Source organism: Podarcis melisellensis, assembly GCF_964234715.1.
Source record: "Podarcis melisellensis genome assembly, chromosome: 3".
Lineage (NCBI taxonomy): Eukaryota > Metazoa > Chordata > Lepidosauria > Squamata > Lacertidae > Podarcis > Podarcis melisellensis.
In genome coordinates, this window is record NC_138530.1 from 56,139,742 (window position 1) to 56,161,571 (window position 21,830).

At 41.4% G+C, this 21,830-nt stretch overlaps 1 protein-coding gene and 2 long non-coding RNA genes across 5 annotated transcripts; 1 reads left to right on the plus strand and 2 right to left on the minus strand.

The window, feature by feature from the left end:
• Positions 1-81: 81 nt before the first annotated feature.
• On the plus strand, positions 82-17,354 carry RMND1 (required for meiotic nuclear division 1 homolog). 3 transcript variants are annotated; one of them, XM_081905195.1, is made up of 13 exons: positions 82-218; positions 672-761; positions 1,716-2,227; positions 5,950-6,058; positions 7,575-7,650; positions 8,561-8,600; positions 9,425-9,525; positions 10,334-10,440; positions 11,656-11,720; positions 11,817-11,893; positions 13,459-13,579; positions 15,753-15,869; positions 17,143-17,354. In XM_081905195.1, exons 3-13 carry the CDS (start codon positions 1,730-1,732, stop codon positions 17,173-17,175), a joined length of 1,344 nt encoding a protein of 447 aa, XP_081761321.1. In that variant the 5' UTR covers positions 82-218; positions 672-761; positions 1,716-1,729; the 3' UTR covers positions 17,176-17,354. The 3 variants fall into 3 exon arrangements, with proteins under 3 accessions (XP_081761321.1, XP_081761323.1, XP_081761322.1); XM_081905197.1 differs by having other exon boundaries at positions 2,154-2,227; XM_081905196.1 differs by lacking the exon at positions 672-761 and having other exon boundaries at positions 90-218.
• On the minus strand, positions 13,586-21,830 carry LOC309366566. Its single transcript, XR_014166790.1, has 4 exons — positions 21,525-21,830; positions 21,372-21,435; positions 19,585-19,660; positions 13,586-13,740 (listed from the first exon to the last, which is right to left on the minus strand). It is a non-coding gene; the product is annotated as an uncharacterized lncRNA (long non-coding RNA).
• Positions 14,497-15,746, minus strand: LOC309366572. Its single transcript, XR_014166796.1, has 3 exons — positions 14,842-15,746; positions 14,658-14,799; positions 14,497-14,621 (listed from the first exon to the last, which is right to left on the minus strand). It is a non-coding gene; the product is annotated as an uncharacterized lncRNA (long non-coding RNA).

Consider the following 21,830-nt stretch of genomic DNA (forward strand, 5'->3'; position numbering starts at 1 on the left):
GGAGGGCGGGCGGAGGGATACACAGCCAAACGAAACGCGAGGCCTTGAGAGTAATCGCCTCCTCAGGAGGAGGCGGCGACCTTCATCGGCGCTCTGGGGCGGGGAATATGACGTCGCGCGTCAACCGCACAGACGGAGGGGGCGGGGCTGACTCTGTGGCTCCGCCGGCCCTCCGTGGAGAGAGCGGGTCCTCCTCCCACCTCGTGCTTCGGGGCCAGGTTGGTAAAAGGCTCCTGCGCGTGGAACTGGGTCTCCCTCTGATTGGATGGTGTTTGGGGCGCGCGCATGGGGCAGAGTGCGAGGGGAGGGGGGTCATTCCTCCCGCACCCGCTTAAAACGCCCTAATCGGATACTGCGATGGTCACCTGCGGCGGGTCGCCTCTTGCGCTCGCAATATGGTTCCCAGCGGAGTCCTTCCCCGTAACCTTCCGGTCTTGTTAGTGAGAGGAATGGAGGCGCTCTGACATGAATGCGGGAAGCGGTGTGGGGTTCACCTTTCATTTCACCTGTCACCTGGGCGCTGTAAGGGAGGGTTTCAGGGCAAGGCTGGGGAGATACTGAGGCCCTGCGGCTCCCATGATTCCTGGTCATTTGCCATGTTTCACGTAGTTCCTGGGGGCCCCGGAGTCCAGCTTTTTCTCATCCAAATAATACTAATATGATTGGTGCAGGAATGGCCTGGCCTGAGGGAGAAAATTCTGCAGTGAAGGAAAGATTGGACCTGTGTTGAGACATTCGGCAGTTGTAGGGGGAACGATCATGTGAGTGACAGTCAAAGGCAAGATAGACCATTAAGGCAGCACTTCTCAAGCTCTTGGAACTGGGGTTCTGCTTCTCAGTTACCGTAATTCCATTCCACCCAGCTCAGCGCTGACAATCTTTATGCAGGGGAGTGCCTAGTTCTTTCACAAAGCTGTGTTTATGTGGCCTGAAGCTAGATAATATGGCAGTAACCTCCATCTGTACATTGAGCAGAGCAAAGTACATTGAGCAGTGCCAAGTCTCACCTGCAGGGATGAGAAGAAGTGGAAAGTGTCATATGAGCTTCTGTCACTATAATTTCATCTCCTCACACCTAAGTTGTGCCATCTACTTGAAGGCAGAGGTGGCTGAAATGCCAAACCTTCACTAGTGGACCCCAGCTACTGTAGGGCCATCCACAAATAATTTTCCTTTAGGTGCCCTATGCCACACCACAATCTAAGAACCTAGGATCTAAGGAATACATTTTGACCTTATTCAGTCAGAGTACCATGCTATTCAATGTGTTTCAGTGTATGGTGTGTCTAATTTATTAGCCTATCCTGCTCCCCTGTTTGTGAAACTGAACTATCACTGTCTTAGTCACTGGCTGGCTCACAGATTCTGTTGAGTATAGACTGCACTGTTTACCTTTGGCTAGTTAAAGCTATTCTACAAGGAAGAAAGATGCATCTCCCTGTTTGCCGTTAACCAAATTTTAATACGTTTGAGAACAGATATTTTGATGAGAATATTCTGATCTGACCCTGTGTTTGGCCATGATGTTGCTGTGGTGGGTAAAGTAAATGTATTGCAGCAGTCTTCCTTGCTTGCTTCATTTGAAGCTGAGCCTATGAATGCAGAACGAGCCTGTTATTGATGTGACTGACTTGCTGTAGTGCAGAACTGTTTTTATAAAATGATAAATATTGCTCCTTGTCAGAAAGTTGATGCACTATAACTCTCTCATTCAGGACACAGTGAAAAGATGGCAACTAAACTACTGAGATTCCTGGCTAGATCTTCACACAAAACAAGCAACTGCCAACACTTGCATAAATATGGGCTTTCAGCATCAAGCAACAATCTTCAAGGGGTGTCAAGCAATTCTTTATTAGCATGTAGATCCATCAGTATGTGCATTCCAGAGGCAACAACATCTTGCTTAAGCAGGCTTTGTGTGCAAGCCAAGGAATGGCAGAGACCACAAGCTAACGTTCCTACTGCAGCAAAGACTGTGAATTATTTGAGTATGCATGTTTGTCCTCCACACAGGGAACAATTTTGTGCTCTTAAAAACACAAGTTTCAAGCACAATGCAAAGTGTTTGAGAAAATTTACAGATATACCAAATAGACATTATTCAGTTTTATCAAGTAGTAAAATTATGCCAAATCAACATATTTTGCCAGCTAAAAGGCTACCAAAAGCATCGAGAACCAAGCAGCCATCTAGAGCTAATCTGCCACTACCGTCTGAAACTGAGGTAAAGTATTAAAACTTTGAAGTGTAGTACTTATAACACTGAAGGGTTATGAAGACCAGAATAATGTTTCATAACAAGTATTATGCAGGAATGAGAAAACTCCTGTCTTCCTAACAGTACAGGATAGGCCAGCCCATGAAAGCATGAACTCTTTCTTGACCCAGTTCCTCAACTTTGGCTGTGTTGATGACTGCAGTCTAAGGAAAAGCATTCATGCACAAAGATGAGGTTTTGTTTTCTTTTTACTGCAGTCCCTATGGCTCTTGTCATGTTACTTCTATTTTCATTTCTGCCTTAGTGGTGGCATTTGAGTGCTGTTGAAGATATGTTGCATCAGTTTTGGTGTGAGGGGGCTTGCTAGGCACAGTTTAAGACCCTCTGTGAATTAAAAATAATATTCACTTAAAATGCATGATAAAAACCCTAGCTAGAACAAAAATGAACCTGCTTAAATTGTGAAAAGAAAACCAGTATTTGAATAGATGTGGCATTTAAATATACTCAGCAAGCAACTGCTTCAGGGATAGGGAACTGAATCTGGATGGTGATTTGGATTCCTAATTCCCTCAATCCCTGCAGGCCATCTTGGACAGGTGGGAAGGAGCACCCACTCATAATGACATCAGGTGATTGGTACCTGTTAAATCTGAAAGGAGGTAGCTGTATCTGGCAATCAACTGATTGGTGGATTTGGCAACCTCCTTTGAAGATGTACTTTCAGCACCAAGAGGCTTGCTGTAAATACTGATTGGCTGACTGGCAGCTACAGAGAGCCCCTCTGAAATCTATGGGTAAAGTGGGCTTGCTGCTCTCTAGAAATAAAGAGCAGGCAGAAGGCTCTTCTAACATCAGAAATACCCCCTGCCTGCTCTTTAAGAATAGAAGGCAGCATTTCTACCTACCTTCATTCCAGCGCTGAAGTGGGATGGAGAGAAATAAAACTGCTTACTCTGCAAAGTAAAAGGCAGTGTTTTCAGCCACCTGGAGTGGACAGACATGGAAATGTTGGTTATGTGACTGCACCTGTGTGTGCATGTGTTTATATGTGAGAGTGTATGAATGCATATATTTCAGAGAGAGAGACAAGAGACCATCATGTCTAGTGAGAGTATATATGTGCGTTGTGTATGTGTGTGTGTGGTGAGGGGTGTGTATAGAGTGTGTGTATACAAATGTGAATATGTCATCTATGCACGGCACTGGCATATAACCCTTAGAGGGGTGGTTGACCGTCAATGCAGCCCTTGGGCCAAAGCAGTTTAGCCACTGCTGCACTGTAGAGCACAGCTCTGAAACCCCAACTGGCTCGCAATGGTATCAATGTAGACTAACAATAAACTATGGTTACTTTTCTAGTCTCAGTCTAAACCAAGGGTCAGCAACCTAAGGCCCATAGGCCGGAAGGAGCCAACAGAGGTCATTTGACTGGCCCACAAGCTGCCTGCTCGTGCACTGCGCTAAACTGGTCAGCATGGCACGGGGACTTGCTTCTGCAGCGCCGAAAATCGTGTCTGTGCAGACGCGGCGGCCGAAAATCGCGCACACGTGATCCGGCTCACGGAGGGATCTCCACGCGATCGAACAGGCCCAGGCAAGATAATCCTTGCTGACCCCTGGTCTAAACCATTCCTTTTTTAAACCTCTGCAGTGAACCACATTGTGAAGTAGGTATGAGAATTGTAGCTGGAATTGATACCTGACAATATTTTTTACTAGTCAGCTGAAATGTGCAAAAAGTGACTCTGAGCACAGGCTTTTATCTTTCCACCAAACCTCTCCTGCCTCAAAGAAAGAGAAGGGCTTTCATCAGACAGAAGGCTTCCTCCCAGGCTGGAGTCCCTGTACTTTCCTATTTAGAAGCTACACTACCTGTCCCCATCTCCCTTGCAAGTATCCTCAATACAGACACCCCATCCAGAAATAAAAGAAAACCACCATTCTTTCCAAATCAAACATCTTTTTATAAAAATGTTTCCCCCAGAGCTTACCAACTTTTATTTGGCCTTAGGCAGTACTTTTTTTCTTAAGAAATGTTTAGGGGTGCTCTCATTTTGACTCAAGAAAATCACCATTTTATAGTTCAAATCAAGGAAAATAAATACAGTAAATGGACAAAAGTACAAAGATTTACAAAATGTTTAGAGGTATGCGTACCCCCAGAAAAAAGCACTGGCCTTAGGTAGGTTCTTTTTTTGCTCCCTCCCCCAAAGAGCATCGTTTGTTTTCATAATTGTTATATAGGGTGAAATTTCTGGGTAACTCGTGATGCAATCTCCCAAGTGCTGCTCCTGGTCAATTACATTGAGACAAGCGTTGGGGGTGTGTGTGTACGTGTGCTGTATGGAATATGCTCTTAAGTTTCCATGTCACTGAAATGCAGGTTGGTTTCTGAAAACACTGATGTTTTAAACACCCAAAACATTTGGGGGGTTGTAACGACGCAGGTGGCGCTGTGGGTTAAAGCCTCAGCGCCTAGGACTTGCCGATCGAAAGGTTGGCGGTTCGAATCCCTGCGGCGGGGTGCGCTCCCGCTGCTCGGTCCCAGCGCCTGCCAACCTAGCAGTTCGAAAGCACCTCCGGGTGCAAGTAGATAAATAGGGACCGCTTACCAGCGGGAAGGTAAACGGCGTTTCCGTGTGCAGCTCTGGCTCGCCAGAGCAGCGATGTCACACTGGCCATGTGACCCGGAAGTGTCTGCGGACAGCGCTGGCCCCTGGCCTCTTGAGTGAGATGGGCGCACAACCCCAGAGTCTGTCAAGACTGGCCCGTACGGGCAGGGGTACCTTTACCTTTTTAATTACACACAAATAAATGTTTTGCAGGAACCTTTTTCTGTTGCTGTGGTTTTTTCCATCTCAAAAATACAGGGCAAAGTGTCAGACATGGTGAAAGGGTAGGTTACTTCAGTGAAAGCTGCCACATGGAAAAACCTTGTGCCAGAGATTGCACTGACTCAGACTATAGTACATAAAAACATTTGGAGTTACAAAATTGTCTCTTTCTTTGATGCAGAGCACCACCTGCTGGATGTTAATGTTGGATTTTTTGCAAGGGCAAGTGTTAATCTTGACACACACCAGATAACAAAACACTTGTCAGTAACACATTTCTTTAGATTATATGAAGTGCTAAAGTTAACCAAAAAATACTTTATTCCAGTTACAGAAAATGAGAGTAATCTTTATAATCTGCCTTTTTAAGGGGAGAGAAAGAAGGGGGATAAAACGTTTGGGCAGTAATTTACTCAAGTACTTCACTTGCAGCCTGGTTTTATTTATTTGGAATTGAATCCTACAAAATCTGTTGGGCTTGCACCCAACTAAGTTTGTATAGGATCATAGCCATATTGCATTTGAGTCTTTTGCATCTTTTTACACCCCTGCAAACTCCAGGATGCTTCCAAAAGGCCTGCTCTGGGTCTTGTTCAACAGGCAAAATGAATATGCCTATTGCAATATCTTACACGTGGAATCTTATACCATGGTATTCATGAAAGGCTTGCAGTTTGAATCTTAATTCTAGGATTTGTGAAGCACAGTGATTTTACCTATTAGCAAAATCCTAGGATAGCGCTCCTAGTATTTGTGTGACATTTGCATTTTGATACCAGGGGTCATAGAACAGTCGAGTGTATCACAGTGCTGGTGAATAAGCCAAATAAATGTCCTCTAAATATATCACTTGATTGTTTTCTTAAACTAAACTTTGTTCCTTTGGCACAGGATCTGATGCAGTGCACAGCCTTTGCAACAGCAGAAGAATATAATCTTGGTACCCTATGCCATGATCTGACGTCATATGGCTATGTTGAAATAACAACATTACCTAGAGGTAGACCTCTGAACAGTTTGCCACTCTTCTGTTGAATGCATGGAACATAGTTCCTCTTAGTAATAAAACTGCAGTGTTTATATCAACTATGGGACAATGATTATCACCTTTGTAAAATTCTCTTTCAAAACTTTCTGAACAGAAATACATTTAGAAACATGCTCCATTGCATGCTGTAATGTGGCTTAGCTGCTACTGCACCAAAAACATACCTATTTAATCTTTCTAATGCTATGAAATGAGACAAACACTTTAAATACGGTACTTAGAAGCACATTTGCAAAACATTTTCCTATGACCTGTTCTTTGTGGTAATCCTCTCCACTTTCTTGTATATTTTCTGATATTTTTCCTGAGCTGTTTAAATTCATAAGAGCAATTTGGTAGGCAAGCATTGTAAAGTAATTCAGAGATATATATTACATGAGTAAACTGAGGAAGGGCCTCGTATAATGGCTTATTGGTTCTTAAATTGAATGTAAATTGTCACTCTAGATCAGAGGGTAAAACAATACCACTGTTGAACATACTTTTATTTGCAGATATTGACAGCATTTCTTTTCATCAATGCCTGTAGATCTTTAATCTGAAAATAGCACTTGTACATATGTACAAGTGAAAAGAAAAAGTTGCCATGTGTATTCTGCATGCAATAGAAGTACTATTCACATCACCAGCCATCCTAGAGCATGAATTCTGTAATGCTTTTGGAAGCGCTGTACTGCAAACTTCCTCTGCTGTGCTATATAGTGCTAAAGGGCTTGAGGCTTAGGTGTGGAGCTGTATGAGTACTTCAAACCCCTAACTCTGTTTTCAGTATACAGTGGTGCCTCGGGTTACAGATGCTTCAGGTTACAGATGCTTCAGGTTGCAGACTCCGCTAACCCAGAAATAGTACCTTGGGTTAAGAACTTTGCTTCAGGATGAGAACAGAAATCGTGCAGCGATGGCGGGAGGCCCCATTAGCTAAAGTGGTGCTTCAAGTTAAGAACAGTTTCAGGTTAAGAACAGACCTCCAGAATGAACTAAGTTCTTAACCCAAGGTACCACTGTACCAGGAACTGTTATGGACTCCAGCAGGCTAAATCTCTCTCTCCCCACATCAGCAAGTGGTACCTTTAACATTTCAAAGGTTCTGAAATAGGACTACAGTGGTACCTCTGGATGCGAACGGGATCTGTTCCAGAGCCCCGTTCGCATCCAGAAGCGAACGCAACCCGTGTGTGCGTGGGTTGCGATTTGCCGCTTCTGCGCATGCGTGTGACATCATTTTGACCGCAGCACGCAACCCGAAAATACTTATCCTGAAGCTACTTCAACTCGAGGTATGAGTGTATATTAAATGGACACATGCAATGCAACCCAGTAGTTTTACTTAGATGTAATCACCACAGTTCTCAGTGGGGTTTAGCTCAGATAATTATATGTGGGGTTGTAGGGTAAATGTTTTACAAGGTTTTAAACGCTGTTTCTGTGTCTCAGAATATGATTCCAAATCTGCTTTCTTTTAAACAAGATGCAGCAAACGTTTTGGTGATTGGTACAGAAAGCTCAGCGAAAGAATATGATCCTGGAATAATTTTTTTCTTCAGGTAAACAATGCCCAGCAATAAAGTGCATGTGAACTAAAAAAAATATTGTAACACAAAATGATAGGTTTTATTGCTTAGCTTGATAGCAACTCTGGGACTTGGGCTTCAAAAGGCCTTAACCCCCAAGCAACTACAGATCTTTCCCCCTCCCTCTTTGCTGTAATGAAGGAGGCTGGGGTGGCAGCACTTCCCTAAGGCAGCGCTTCCCTAAGGCCATCAGCTATACACAAACTCCAGAGTAATTCCCAATGAGTACAGGGGCAAGGACTGACAATTTCATGCCTTTCCAGATATGTCTAGAATTGTACTATATGATGGGCAGCCTCTGCACTCTTTATATTTTTTTGAGAATAAATAATTGCAACCATTTAAAAGTGTTTTTAAAAGCTATTTAACATTTTCTGAACCCTCATAAACAAACCATTAACCATAGTAATGGGTTAATTGCTCACACTTGAAGCCAGATAACTAACATTTAAAATTTTGGATGAGTTGAGGACTGTAGGATTAACAGTCTATTTTCAGTCAGCGTCAGTTTCACATCAGTACAGTCATAAACTGATTCCATCCTGTTTCTGCCTTATTCTGGGTTTCTAAAAAGTCCATTAAAATTGTATTTATGTACTTAATTTTTAATCACAAAATATTATTTAAATATGTATTTTCCCCTCAGTGTATGCATCTGTATGTTTCTGAGCCAAGTATTGCCACTAAAATCTTAAAAGTATAATTTTGTTTTGATTGTGTGTTGATTTGGGTGTGAATTATGTCAGTTCACTTAAAGTGGAACAAACTAAATTCTTCTTCATCCTTATCTAGAATAGAGTATTTATTCTTGCCAAGAAATACACATGTAAGCATGAAACATAATCTGTGCTGCTAACACCTCCTTGAAATTCTGTTCATACAGGGAAGGATCTGTTGTGTTCTGGAATGTTGAAGAAAAAACAGTAAGTGGAAGCCAAATTTTATGAGGTAAACTCCATTGGACTTTGCAGTTCCACAAAATAAAATGGTTTGGCTAGATTTAAGTGTAGATTTAGCAAATGCTATTAATGTATCTTTTTACATTTTACAGTCTAATTTTTCAGTTTTTTTAAAAAAATGCATATGAAGGGCAGTGGGAGTTTTTGTCCCATGTCTTTTGATGCTTTTATTTTTTAAAAAAACTAAGTTATTCACAATGATGTATTTCTGCAAGTTGTTATTTGAGAATAAAGACAATGTTGTCAGTGTAGAAAATTGTAGGAAATCGATGAGATGAGACAGAAGATATTATGGTGGCCATGTGCAAAGTAGAGCCAGATTCTGAGAGGAGTTGCATTTTGCCTTTGCAAACACAGAGTCCCACATCTGCGCCTAGCAAAGTAACAGAAGTGTGGTGTCAGAGGTTGCTTGTAGGTGAAAGTAGTAGGAGGCAGGGATGCTTAAGCCCTCTTACACCTACCATTTTAGCCTTCCTTCACACACCCTCCTCTTTTTAAGGTTTATTCCTCTATGCCTGAGACCATTTTCTGGGGGAGGGATTGAGAGATAGGAAGTGTGAAGCATCTTCTCTCCTAGGTCAGTTCTCCCTTGTAAGTACGCCTCTCTCTGTCCCTGTATTTGCATTGTAAGGAAAAGCTGGAGTTGTTTTCCTTGTGATGTGCAGTTCCACCCTCCCTCTCCATGGTATTTCAAAACTGGCTGAAGGCACCATGACTATTAGCCTGCAGGTTTATATGATGACCTCCTAGCATTTGTCAGCAATTCTAATACGCAGGATCTTTTCTAGATGAAGAGTATCATGCAAATGCTGGAAAGGCATGAAATTCAGCCATACGAAGTTGCGCTTGTTCACTGGGAAAATGAAGAGATGAACTACAGATTAGGAGAGTAAGTGTTTGTATGTCATCAAGTGCTAGTTTCTGTGCAATGTAGCTTCTTGCATATATTTGTTTCCTGAAAACATTGCTAGATATTTATGCTACTCTGCCAGCTTGTTTAGACCTCCCATAATCTTTGTAATAAAGCTGCATTTGCAATTCCTTTGCAAAGTAAGAAAGTATTGCCATTGCCATCTTTGAGACAGGGAGCACAAAAATATTCTTATTTAAATAATAATAAAAACCTTTAGGGAACTGGGGACCGCTGCCTCTCGTACTGAGGTACTGTATTAATAACTTCATTGGTCCCTTTATAAGCCACAAGGGACATGGATCAGCAAGCGATTGCACACATCCAACCAGTATCTTCAGTCTGCATCAACTGACACTCATTCCAAGATAAATTAACCTTAAGAATCACCTGCACTAACTTAAGAGAAAGTAATGGTGGATGCAACTGACCTCAGAAAGGAATTGCAATGGGCCACTGAGAGTTCTGTCGCCTCAGTCGGCCAGCATATATACTGGGCCCTTTAAAAAAAATAAATCCCAAATAACTTGCTAAGCAGCTTTTGAAACTCCCTGTTCAGGTGAAGAGCTTTTCTTGTTTGACAAATAGAGTTGAAAAAGAAGCTCAACAAGTCTGAAGTTTTCTTCCATTATCTGTGACGGGAACTAAGCATGTTCTTAGGTGCTCTGATTTGTTTTTTTGTTTTTAAAGTATAGTATAGCTAGTTCCTATGTGTTATGGATTCATACTAGGCATATTCTGTTTTGGTGCATGTGGTCAATTAAAGTATTCCTCTTGCTCTTTACAGAGCACAGTCAAAGCTTCATAGAGGAGAAATCCTGATAAATTCGGAACTAGATCCTGATGAAGTTACTCTAGAGAAGTTTGCTTTTTCAAATGCTCTTTGCCTTTCTGGTAAGTGATATATTGCATCAAGCTTTCTAAGCAGCATTTTGCATCAGAATTTGGGATGTGTAGCATGTGCTGCGAAAAACTTTCCCTCAAAGTGTTACCTAAAATGTGTGTATGAGGAAAGCTTGGGAATGTGCACCAGAGATAAGTTATGTATAGTAGTATTACTTCGGCATGATGCAAAGAACTTGAAGTGAACTTCAGAGATCATTGCAGAGGTACACAGATAAAGTATCCTTAAAATGTGTGTTGCTATGTCTGTTTTGGACAATTCCTTCTTGATATCAAATTCAAATGATAAGCAATTTCTTGAGTTACTTTTGGAGTTCAGTGCCACAAAAAGTAATTCAGCTTTGCAGGAAGTAGCCTAAGGCTAATAATTTGTGGTGGGGAGGATTTAGATTGAGAGTTTAGCACCTGTTACCTGCTGTCACTTCTAGAATAAAACCTGGACATCCCTACTCCATTGCTGTTTTAAAGTTTGTTTTTAATTCCCAACAACTGGGAAGTCTGATTGCAAGTCTCCTATCTGACATCTGTTTTGGCCCTCAAGCATGCTTTTTTTTAGGTTCCTTGCAAAGACATCATATACCGTATTTTTCCATGTATTGGACGAGCTTTTTTGACTCAAAAATCATGTCAAATAATTGGGGTCACCCAATACATGGATAGTGGCATATTGAGGGGGGAGAGAAGCAGCGTGCTGCCAGCCAGCCAGTCGGCAGGAGCGTGGCTTCCCCCGATGCCGCAGCGAGCAATCTGGGGGGTGATTCCTGCCCGCATCTGCGGGGGGGGGGGGGGAGAGAAGCTGCGTGCAGCCAGCCAGCTCATTGGCGGGAGTGCAACTTCCCCCGATGCTGCTGCACATGGTGGGTGCTCCCTGGGTCATTTCCTGCGTGCGGTGGCATTGGGGGAGGTTGCACTCCCGTCAACCGGATGGCTGGCGAGAGTGCAACTTCCCCTGATGCCGCTGCATGCGGGAAACGATGCAGGGAGTGTTTCCTGCCTGCATCTGTGTAGGGGGAGATGCTCAACCACTTTGGGCCATCTCCCCTCGTTTTCCTAAAATTGAGTCCCCAAAAATGGGGGGGTCCTTATACTTGGGGGTGTCTTAAAGATGGAAAAATATGGTAATTGAAAGTAGGGACTTGGTTTTGTGAAAACATTAAAGGGTAGTGAACTTGAATAATAAATCTCTTGTACTTTTCCCTAATGTAGTGAAGCTGGCAATTTGGGAATCATCACTGGATAATTTTGTAGAATCTATCCAGTCAATACCTGAGGTATTCACTACTTCATTGGTCTTACGTACTATTATTAAATTGAGCTATTTGCAACATATATTCGCTCTTAACGTCTCACTACTATCTTTTTAACAGATACTAAAGTCAAGGAGGAAGGTGAAACTCTCTCATGCTGATGTGATGCAGAAAATTGGAGAATTATTTGCGTTGAGGTATCTTAATTAAAACAAGGAAACTTAACTTAATTCCCAGGACACTTCATTGTTATTTATTTCATTTATAAATTGCTTCCCACAAGGCATCCTGAAGAGGTTTACAATATATTTTGATCCTTCACTTCCAGCCATCTTCGTTTTCTACACCCTGCCTTCACTACCAACACAGTTATTGGTTCCCTTTTGAGAAGCAAAACTTCCTATAGAAATCTAGCATAATCTTTTTAAAGATATCCTAAGCTCACACCCAAAGTCAAGTCTACTAATTGCAAGAGGTGGATCGATTTAGGGCACCAAGGATTAGAAACAAAAATGTTAAATACAGTGGAAGAGCACAATGCAGTCATGTCTCTTCCTGCACACCCGAGTTAGCACCATATTGTCTGAACACTTGGAAATACGTACCCTGTTAATTGGTGTTTATTAAACATGAAACTAGAATCTTCAGTTGAATGGAAATCTTATTGAATAATGTTATGGATTTATTATAACAGTTTTTAAGAGCTACAGTGTACGGTGCAGCTCCATTTAAGCCTTCATATGTGATAAGAGCATAAGCAAGTGTGTCTGTTATAACCTTGACAAGTTCTGTATTTTCCCCAAATCCTGTTTTAGGAATGTCTGTAATATCCCTGTATGATTTGTGAAGGGTAACGGTAAATAAAGCTTAGATCAGCTGCTGAGAGCAGGGAATCTCTTTTTGTTTAGAGATGGGAGATAAGCCCTAAATCCTTTAATCATGAGAATTTAGAAATACCACTGAGAAGTACTAATCATGAGAAGTCCTGCTGCAGGAACAGGTCTTAACCAGGGAGCAGGGTTGTTTCCAGATCTTATTGGTAGGATAGTGTAGTCAAGGGAAAAAAGCAGTTCAGTAACAAACATAGTTGTTTGTTCAAAAATAATGGGTGGAATTCAATGTCCTGCTATTCCAAAAGCTCCGGCTGTGCAAATGTATCAGTGTGCCAGACAGAACAATTCCCATGTGCTGTTCTGAAGCTTCTCCTGCGCCAATGGGGGGGCATGGGGGGGGAGCCCTGTTGTGGAACCCCTTCTGCAGGACTTCCACTGACAGGATTCATTAGGTTAATCCCGCCCAATTTCTTAATTAAATTTGTACCTTTTAAAAGTAATGAATATTTACTTTTAAAATTTATAGTCCAGCCTTCCTCTCAAAGAAGCCCATGAGGGAATATGGAAATCATCACTTTGAGTGACCAATATAGCCTTCATAGAGCCTTCATGATATGGCACAAAAATGAGCCTGGAATACCCCTTTTCACTGTGATAAAATCATATTTTCCTGGTCTGAGGCACACCATAGGCTGCCATTTTGTTGGTAGTGTAAAATTATTATTCTTCTTCAAGCCAGGGAAGCAGCTGTAGCATGTGATAGAAAAATGGATTGTGCAAGCCTGAGTTTTTCAGTGCTTACTCATTTTGTGTCAAACCACGGTTTGGCATTACATCTGAACCACCTAGGTAGAATTATTAACTCAAATTAGGAGGGAAGAACCACCCATAATTGCTCTGAATCTATGTATTTACCTACCTTTCCTCAGGCACCGCATAAATCTGAGTTCCGACCTGCTGATGACTCCAGATTTCTATTGGGATAGAGAGCATCTTGAACAGTTATATGATAAAACTTGCCAGTTTCTCAGCATTAATCGCAGAGTTAAGGTAGGCACACAATTCCAGCTTTCCTGCCTCAGCAAAAACTTCAGTTTTTGTCAATTGTTCACAGATTGGTTCACCTCAAAGAAGTCTTAAACTTTTTATGCTTCTCCATTTTCTTCTTCTGTTTTCTTGGTCATCTTGGTCGTGTGTGCCACCTTGGGCTTCTTGGAGGAAAGACAGGACATAAATTTAAGTAAATAAAGGCACTTGATGTGTACAAGTATTTCATTGTTGATGAGCAAGAATATGGCCATGGACTCAAAGTGACCCGTGTCACTTTTTCGGTTGTGGCTCCAATCTGGTGGAACACTCTGTCACAAGAGACTAGGGCCCTGCGGGACTTGACATCTTTCCGCAGGGCCTGCAAGACAGAGCTGTTCCACCAGGCCTTTGGTCAGGGCACAGCCTGACTCCCTCCTTTGGCAATCTTCATAGAACTTTAGCCTAATGGTTGCCATCAATTTGATTTGAATTAATTTTATAATGAAATGATTTTAGAATGTTGTATTATTTTATTGTTGTTAGCCGCCCTGAGCCCGGCTTCAGCTGGGGAGGGCGGGATATAAATAAAATGTATTATTATTATATTATTATGTGTAGTTAGAAGATACTTTTGCCTAGTATTGGCTGCGGGATTGTTGATTCTTCCCACTTCACAGGGTGAAGTCTTTACAGGCCATTTCCAGAGGTTCCACCAAATTTTGGGAGCAGCTTTTCTAGGAGCAAAGGGCTTCCATGGGGCAGTGCACATGCAGAACATTACATGGTTTGGGGCTTCATGCCATTAATTTTAAACAAAGAAAAAAAACCCAATCCCTGTAGGAAACTGGTATTCTGTTTGCTTTCTTAGCAAGGTGGAACTAGCTATTTGGAAATCTTATTCTCTCTTTCTCTTGGGTAATATGCCCAGGTTTTTTCCCCCCATTCCTACTCAGAGCTGGCTTGCTGGTATTGTATTTAATTTTGTTAATTGCAGTATAGTTTTCTCATATAGCAAGCTCATCCCCCATTATAGTGGTACCTCAGGTTAAGAACTTAATTTGTTCTGGAGGTCCATTCTTAAACTGAAACTGTTCTTAACCTGAGGTGCCACTTTAGCTAATGGGTCTCCTGCCACCACTGCGCGATTTCTGTTCTCATCCTGAAGCAAATTTCTTAACCCGAGGTACTATTTCTGGGTTAGCGGCATCTGTAACCTGAAGCGTCTGTAACCCAAGGTACCACTGTATTATTATGCCATCCCCAGTGTGATCAGTCCTTCCCACGAAGCCAGGTTTTCTCTCCTAAAGGATATTAATCTTCTTATCACAATGAATCTTTTGAAAATCTATTAACTGCTGTTCCTGCTGATAGGTGTGGCTACATAGCTGCCTGTGAAAACTCTGGCAGGCCCGTACAAGTCTTGCATTAGTGAGTTTCTTTGATTCCTATGTGGCTGGTACTTGGTTTGAAAAAGGGTCTCCATTGGTAAGAACTAGGAGCCTAATGAGAGGTTGACGCTGTATTATGTAAACAAAGTTTTGGGGAAGTGCTGATTTTTGCCCTCCAGGTGATAAGAGTCCAAAATTGCACTCTTTTTGCTAAAATGCATTTGAAAGGGGCATTATTTTGAAAATATGTTGCACAGTTAGGGCATTCCAGCTTGATTGTCACTTGATTGAACAGACAGGGTTTGATGGAGATATGAGAGGAATGCAGTCATTTCTAATTCATTCTTCATGGTTTGCAGCTATCCCATGCTTATGCACACATGCATGTAGGGGAGGAGAAATTATAGTTTAGTTAAGACTATGGGAATCCTTTACAAGTTGGCGCTTTGCACTGGATTGAGTTGGATTTTGCCTTCATCTTCCATTACTTAAACCCAAAACTTTAGAAACTTTTCAATTTTAGTAACTATTAATGAACAAAGTTCAAGCTGATGTAGTCATTGTGGTCTATATTTGTAAACCACTTTAATAAATCTGCTAACACTGAGATGTCAAAACTCCTAATGCTAACTTTATGGTGTTGGGTGCTCTGCTGCATTCATTGATAGAAACATCAGTTCTGGTATAGTTCATCAAACTTCAGTATGTTCATGAAGCCCATTCAGTTGGATAAGCTGTTTAGGTGAGAATACCTTGAACAAGTTGTTTACCCAAGGATTTCTGAAGTATCAGTTCCTCTATTGCAGGTGGTGAATGAAAAGCTCCAGCACTGCACAGAGCTGACAGATTTGATGAGAAATCATTTGAGTGAAAAACATGCCTTGCGTTTAGAGTGGATGATAGTGATACTCATCACCATAGAGGTAAGTCTGCAACAATGCGCTGCTGTGCAGTGTTAGTATGAACTTAACAGCTTTGTTGAAACAAAGAGTTTTGTTGAGCTCTTTCCTTGTGAGTACAATCAGTATATCACTTCCTATAATGTTAGCAAGTTCACCGAATCATGTCTCGATACAATTTCAATTTAATTAAACATGATGCGGGAAAGTTGGGGAGAAGTTTGTAAATATCCTCTAGGAATTTATGTAGATATAGCACTCTCTAGTGTTCAAAATGCTTCACACACATTATTTTGATGATTCTGGCAACAGAACTATAAAGTAGGCCAGTATTATCCCTAAATCATAAATGCCGAACTGAAACTGACAGAATAGGGACTTTGATTAAATGCGATTTGAACAAGCAACTTGGCCACCACACTGCACCAGTATAATTTTTACCTATATGTAAGAATAAGAAATCAAAATTAGTCATCTAGGACTACTTCACATCACAAAATTCCATCATGGGATGGTATGTAACCTGCATGTAGTTCAAGTGCCAAGTGTATTCATGCCCTGGAAGCCACAAGTTACATTGTCTACACTGTTTTCTATGTCACATGATGCATTTCTAAGTTGAGAATGCATATTGATCCGTAATTACTTCCTGTGTTACTGGAATTTGTGTACTTTTTATTTCGCAAACTACAAATGCATTTGGTTTCTGGGGGCAAGCAACAGCAGTTACACCTGTTAAGTCAAGCAGTGGCTGAGAACTGTTCCCTCCAGTTAAGGAACTGCTATGTGCAAAATCAGAGCCCCAGTCAGTCTCCACACACTGAGGTGCAAGTGCGAGAGCAAAGCAAAAGACTTTGAATAGCAACTCAAGTAGTAGCTGCTGATGAAAGGAGCTGTTCACCTTTTAAGTCAGTGTCTGAAAGAGGGCTGTTATGCTGTCATCCTATCCCCTCCCCACCTGCCGACCTCTGACTTACAGAGGCCTTTGCTTGCATGAATAGTGCTGTTTCTTTATCTTTCTAGCCACCAGGCTTATATGGGTGAGTGAGCAACATTAGAATCTTCCGTCACTTATGAAAATGTTAACCATCCCTTTGCCTTAATATCACTTTAGCTGCTGAACAGATTGCTTCTGCTGGAGTAAGGGGCCCTATTTGTATTAGTTAGCATTAGGGTGTGTGTGTGTTTTTAAGGGTGGTTTTAAATACCACTGTAAGGAAGAGTTTGAAGCTGTTGACTTTCATTACCAATGAAAACACTTGGAAAAAAATATAATAAAATTCTATTTCTTTTGCAGGTCATGTTTGAACTAGGCAGAGTTCTTTTCTGATAACTTGTGAATGATAAGAGAAGTTTGTGAAGATAATCCCAACAGCCTTGTGTTTGCTGGACTTCAGCTTTATTCTTCACACTTCTGAAAAGTTCAGCAAGTATTATAATAAATGTATGGACACTTGCTGCTAACGAAGCAATTGAATTCATTGAAGTTAGACCAAAGCTTGAATTGGGGGTTGTTTCCAAGAAATCATGGTTCGGAGTATATTGATCCTTCTTTAAGATACTGTACCTTTGTTTAGAAAGCAGACAACCAAAGACTGGCATACTAAAGCTGTACCCACACTTGCAGTTTTTTTATCTGCTGTACAGCAGGAAATTATGTAATGATGCAGTTGTCTGTGCCATGTAAAATAAGGCTTTTATATGGGTTATGTCACACTGTGTGGTGTGTATTTTGCCACAACTGTGACACATTTGCCAGAATTGAGGGAAGCGCTTCCAGTATTGTACTACTGTGTATGTGGGGAATAAGTGTGTTGGGAGAAAAATAGGCTGAACTCTTCTCCCAAACATGCTAATTTGTTTTGTGCAGTTTTTTTAAATAGGGAAGGATTTAAACATGTTTCCCCCCGTCCGCAACATATGTAGGAACAGCTCAGGAAAAACATGTCCATGTTACACTGCCAAGTATAAACTGGCTCTTGGCCTGAGCCAGAAGTAGGAGCCCACACTGATGAACTGGTTGAGTCTTGAAACTGAATCCATAAACAGAAAAACCAGTAACTGTCCCAGGAAGTTAGGAAGTTCTTTTGAGGATGAGAGAGCATTTGTCTCTTCTAACTCTAGAGACATAGACAAAAGAGAATGTATTTTGTAGGAAATTGGAAAAAGGACTCAGAAAGTGAGTTATCCTGCATTTATCTCAACTCCCCACACCAAGCACAAACTGTTTCTTTCTGATTACCATATATACTCGAGTATAAGCTGACTTTTTCAGCACATTTTTTATGCTGAAAAAAAAAACCCTTGGCTTATACTCAGTCCTTTCAGGCTCTTGTTCTTCCTCCACCGCTGCTGCCACCACCAGGTTTGTGGTGTGGTGAGCTGGATTATACTCAAGTCAGTAGGTTTTCCCAGTTTTTTGTGCTAAAATTAGGTGCCTCGGCTTATATTCAGGTCAGCGTATACTCGAGTATATACAGTAGTTATTTTGCTGTCCTGATCTAAATAAACCATATTCAAATTTGGAATGACCCCAAAATTTCTATCCAGATGATGCACTAAATATGGTCTCTTCAATCAGAAGCACCTAGCTAGTTCAGATTGACTTTAACCTACTTCTCCAAGGAGCAACAGACAGTTATCAAGTTTGCTTGTGGGAGATTTCAAGTGGGACTAATATATGCGTAGGCATAAATTTCATCAAAATGTTTACAGATGTCTTAGTCCTACTTGAAATCTCCAACCAACAGGCTTTGTCAAAATGAAAACACGGGAATAGGGTTTTCTCCACTGTGGCACCCTATGGATCTTCTCCTAAGAGTTAGTTTCCCTGCACAAATATCATTCCGTTGACAGCTAAAGGCCTATTTGTTTATCTGGATCTTTGAGGAAGGGTGAAAACGGCTGATATGTTATTCCTTGTCTGTACTGTGAATTATGTATTTTAAATTGTTTTTCTGATACTATTTTGTATCCCTTCAAGATTTTAACTGCCTATCTATTTGTTGCCCTGGGATCCTAAAGGAAGTGTGTGGTCAAATTATAGCTAATAGTAATAAAATATTTCATCATTCCCCCCCCCCAAGTCAGTAGTTATCAAACTTTGTGGTTTTATGCATTTTGAAGTGCACCAGGAGTGGGCAATTTCCCCCCCTCAAGTGTCACATACTACTTTGGAGGTAGGGAAATGTGAATGTGTTTGTGTGTGCGTGGATGCAAGAAATGGTTGTGGTAATATATATTTCTTCCTCTTCTCACTCAGTGTTTTCTCTCCTCATCACAACAAGTACAAGTATGAGGAAAATAAGTCAGATAGCTCTAGGGAACACACAAAAGCAGACTGAGGGTGGCCCACTCCAGCAGTACGCCCACCAAAAACAGCATTCACATGGCAAAATCTCCCTGCTGTAGTGTTACAAGTACACTTGCGATTTGATAGGTTATTACAAGTTTCTCCCACCACCACTGGCAGCCAGACATTTCAAGAGGGAGCTGGGAAACACTCATCATAGTGCTTCATTGCATGCAGAGTACCTAAAATGCTACATGAGAGGGAGAGAACAAGGGCACCATTTTTGGCAGCATACCAACAAGGCTTAGCGTGTGCTTGTTTTTCTTCTGGTCAAGTGAAATGCCAAACTTCTGTAGGGTGTGTTACCAGTACAAGGAAATGACAGGTTTTAAACATTCAAATATTCTCATTTTACACTTCATGTAGCACTCAAAATAATTTGATTACCTGTACGAAATGTATCTTGAACTGCTTCATAGTGGGTTGAACAAGTTACTGAACCACTTCTGAAAGGCAACATGAACTGGAAATAAGCATAGTTGAATGATGAAATTTGGGGTTAACATCCTGGGTAGCAGCTTTGATATCCTTCAAATTATCCTGAATCTAATCCCTTTTCTTACTTAATGATGGGACACTTGACTGTTCTTAAAAGGGGGTGCTTCAAAGAGAGATCAGAGACTCCACTGAAGTACAATTTATCAAAAGGTTGAGCTCTATCATTTATGGGCTGAATTGGGATAACAGGGTTTTAATTACAAATTTGTATTTTACAAGTGCCAGAACATGTGTCCTTGTCAACAGTGCTTTACGGTCACAATCTACTTTCTGAATTACGGATCAAATGCTAACTGCATTTTTAAGCAACTATTAAGCATAGTTATTTCACATATTGAAGTAACAGAGATTCTGGTTTCAGATTGATTGCAGTACATGGGTTACTTGTGATCAGACCCCCTTGATGGGCTTCCTTCAGGCATCTGGTTTGCCACCGTGGAGATGCTGGACTAGATGGGCCATTAGCCTCATCCAGGCTCGTCTTTTATTCTGTACTGAGCTAAACGAAGTCCATAAGCCAGACTTCTACAAGAAGTGTGTTTTTACTAACTTTGTCCACAACTGTATTGTTTGCGTTCATATAACAACCATAAATTCCTTAATTCCAGCAAGTGTGAAGGGAGGAAAATTCTTCCCAGGTTTTAAACGTGTTTTAGTTTGGCAGCTGGGGCAATGGATTAACCAGTAACAGGAAGAGAAAATTATTCTACTTAATGGCGAATATACGGAGATGAACTATAGATCCAGAACCACAAACAAAATATGAAAACCTGTGAGGTAACTGTGGCAGGGGTGGTGCATATGCTACAATTCCTCTTTTCTATCATCTCTCTGGAAAAACATCCATTTGTGAGTCTGCATATTTTATTTCAATGTACTGAAGAACAAGCAAATTTACTTCCTATACTGCAAAAGACTAGAGGAATTTGAAATAGATGAGGATTTGAGAACTGTGTGTGTCTATAGCACCTAGAGGTTTTAATAACTTGAGAAAACTGAGTATGTAAAGGAAATTATTTCAGACAAAATGAAAATACCCTGAGGGGGTTTTCTTGCTTGCCATATAATTTTTTTTATTTTTGCCATCCAAAACAGAGTGGAAGGTTTAATCCCATTTAAAGGATCACAGCAGGCCAGGGAAACACCTATCTTGCAATCAGAGCTGCTAGGCAGAATACACCACTAGGCTGCATGAACCAGTGATATAGCTTGTTCCTAGTAAATTTAAGGCTTAAAAGGCGCTAGGAAGTCTAATTTTTGCTGCAGCAGAATATGGTTATCCCTCCAGAAACTGGTTCACATAGCAACCAAGCATGTGAAAGGATGCCTTCAGCCTGTTTAAAACCAAAGGCTCTATTCCAGCATTCACAACTCATCACTACCTGAAGGGGCAGGAGTTAAGTGGGAAGAGGTGCTGCCAATGTCTCAGTAACACATCATCTTGGACTACTAGTTGTTTAGATCTAAAGCAGCTGTTTGCCTTAGCCAAGCGTGGAGGCTATTGCTCCAGCTGTGGAAAACACGAGTTCCCAAAAGGGCTTCTATTCAGGGCTTGCAAATTGACAGAAGGGAGCCCATCCCCAATAGCTTGTAAGCAACCAGCAAGCTCTCACACCTCAATGTGTAAACTGAGCCCAAGTTGTACAAATCTGAGTGGGCATGGATCTCTTACGTACCTGAGGCCCATTCCTGTTTAGTGCTTCAGAAAAGTTTCTCGCAAGTCCTAACTTGATCTCAGCACTAAGAAAAAAATCACTAATATTTAACACCCCCAAACAAAGTATTAAAAAAAATAAATCCAAAATTTGCAAGATTAAAGTTATACAAACCTTCAGTGCATGTAAGGATTGTGTCCAGCTGGGATATTTGAAAAACAGCATTTTGTCCAATTCCATGGGTAGCTGCTACAGCCTTAAATCCTAGTGATCGCTAAAGAAGTCCTATTAGGCACCCGACACTCACTACTGTGCTTCCAGCAAACCTTACAGGCAGTGATCAGCTAGACTATATAGCAGTGGTGGCAAACCTATGGCACGCATGCCAGAGAGGGCACTCAGAACCCTCTCTGTGGGCATGCGCACCCCAGCAGGGCCATAGCTTCCGTGCTGGGGGTGGGGGAGGGCTCGCACGCGAAT

What these genes read in the sequence shown, in the direction of transcription:
- RMND1 (XM_081905195.1), top strand. Translation starts at nt 1,730, where the DNA reads ATGGCAACTAAACTACTGAGATTCCTGGCTAGATCTTCACACAAAACA. An exon ending in CACTACCGTCTGAAACTGAG is followed by an intron (nt 2,228 to 5,949) that starts GTAAAGTATTAA and finishes CCTTTGGCACAG; the next exon opens with GATCTGATGCAGTGCACAGC. An exon ending in ATGAACTACAGATTAGGAGA is followed by an intron (nt 9,526 to 10,333) that starts GTAAGTGTTTGT and finishes TGCTCTTTACAG; the next exon opens with AGCACAGTCAAAGCTTCATA.